We start from the raw sequence: 2023 nt of genomic DNA on the forward strand, positions 1-2023 counted from the left end.
CAGCTGAAGGAACGTGGGTTGTTTAGTCTGGAGGAGACTCAGGGGAGACCTTATCGCTCTCTACAGCTACCTGAAAAGAGGTTGCAGTGAGGTGGGGGTTGGTCTCTTCTCCCATGTTACAGATGACAGGACAAGAGGAAATGGCCTTAGGTTGCATCAGGGGAAATTTAGGTTGGATATCAGGAAAAATTTCTTTACACAGAAGGTCATGAAGCATTGGAACAAGTTGCCCAGGGAGGTGGTGGAGTCCCCTTCCCTGGAGGTGTTTAAAAGCCGTGGGGGTGTGGTGCTGAGGGACATGGTTTAGGGACCCTAGCAGGGCAGGGTGAATGGTTGGACCTGATGGTCTTAAAGGTCTCTTCCAACCAAATGATTCTGTATACGATAAACTGTTTTTCATATACGACTGTTTTTCATACCTAATTACCAACCCCCCCATTTATCTTCACTCTCACATATTTTTCTAGCATGCCCTAGAGCTGCCCCTTCCTCCCCTCAACAGTCCTGCACTCTAACAACCCAAATCCTCCGTATTAGAGCAGCTGGCACAGAAACCTCCTTTCGTTACCCCCAAGCACCGTTTCACGGCCATTTCCACATCTTTGCACAACAAACCGAGGCCAGGAGAGCACTCACTTTTCCAAGGGGTCAGTCATTTTTGCCAGGTTCTTATGGAAGCGTAAGGCTTGGATGTCTTGTGTCTCGATCTTAGGAGGTAGAAGCCCCTGCAGGCCAAGCATTTGGCGTTCGTGTAACGTAAAGGCCATGCCCTGAAAATAAAGAGAGGGGAAAAATAATTAGAGCTCTTCCTTTAGCAGTTCTATTTATGAACTCTTGTATATTTAGATGTCCTTGGCTCTGCTGTGGGGCTCCTCAGCCCTTTTGACCCTTCCCACCTCTCTGAGTCCTCCTGCCCTTTGCCAGGTTCCATTTCCCTCTGTGAAACTGGAGAACAACTACGAGATCCCACTGGAGCCGGGCTGAAGTTTCAAAGCAAAAGAACAGCTGCTTCTGGAATTGTTTCAGAGGAACGTGAGGTTGACCCAGAACACGTGGGTCACCCAGTCCGATCCCTCCTTTGACCCACAAGGCCAGGTTTCTCCTTGTTACGACTTTCACTTAGTTTCCTTAATCCTCTTTACAGCTCGGAAAAAAACAAGCGTGGTGGACCCAAGACGACCCATGCCTGGACGGCCACGATATCTAAATGAACGTGAAGCGCTGCGGCCTGAAAAGCACAAAGGGTAAAGTACCACGAGAAAAGCAATAAGAAACGACCTATTGTTCATGGCTGTGAATGGCTGTTGCATAATCAGCTCTTGGAAACCCTTTTCCGGGGCTCATAATCGTTTCCACTGGCATGACGAAATGTTTAGAGCTCCAAGAAGGCGCTGAGAAAATCCAATCTCGACAAAAATCGCACCAAATCTACTTGTTTCTCCTTCCCTGATACAGAGAGGTTCCACTTTTCCACCACCCTCCTTGTACTGCCCACATCTAGGTAGTTGACTCAAAAGGATCGCTGACTCCCCCACCTTCTGCACCCAGGACACCCCCTGGCGATGGCTCCACCCCGACACAGGTCCACCGGCCGATTACCCGATAATCACCCGCTACCAACCTTGTTGGTCCGTGGGTTCAACATCAGTGGCTTCCCTTTTTCCTTCGTATGAGCGTGGCGACGCGCCACGGTGCAGGGAGCAGCGGCTGCTCGTAGTCTGGAGAACATTTTGGGGGCTTTTATGCTGCACCTGGGGAAAGGAAGAGAAAATTATTTCACTACAAACGCAGCAGAACTCACGTTCGTATTTGTAGGCCATCGGTTGTAAGAGAAACAGGCACATAAGGGCTGTCTTAGAACCGCACCATAAACCCCCAGTTGCCATTGGCAAATATTAACCAGCCGCGGTGACCTGCACAACTGGCACCAGTGGAAATACTGGGGAGGGCAGAATGACTTTGGGGGATGCAGTAAGGAAATGGAAGCTGAGATTCTCCAGTAGCTTTTGGACAATTAAATTCT

The 2023-nt window shown here is 49.4% G+C and overlaps 1 protein-coding gene across 1 annotated transcript in view; it reads right to left on the reverse strand.

The window, feature by feature from the left end:
• The window catches only part of ME2 (malic enzyme 2, NAD(+)-dependent, mitochondrial), a 7972-nt gene extending 6243 nt beyond the window's left edge, over positions 1-1729 (reverse strand). The window contains 2 exon segments of the mRNA XM_010143143.1: positions 637-770; positions 1622-1729. Coding sequence (XP_010141445.1) covers positions 637-770; positions 1622-1729 — 242 coding nt within the window.
• Positions 1730-2023: the final 294 nt, after the last annotated feature.

This window comes from Buceros rhinoceros, unplaced genomic scaffold (assembly GCF_000710305.1).
Source record: "Buceros rhinoceros silvestris isolate BGI_N320 unplaced genomic scaffold, ASM71030v1 scaffold4239, whole genome shotgun sequence".
NCBI classification, from domain to species: Eukaryota; Metazoa; Chordata; class Aves; order Bucerotiformes; family Bucerotidae; genus Buceros; species Buceros rhinoceros.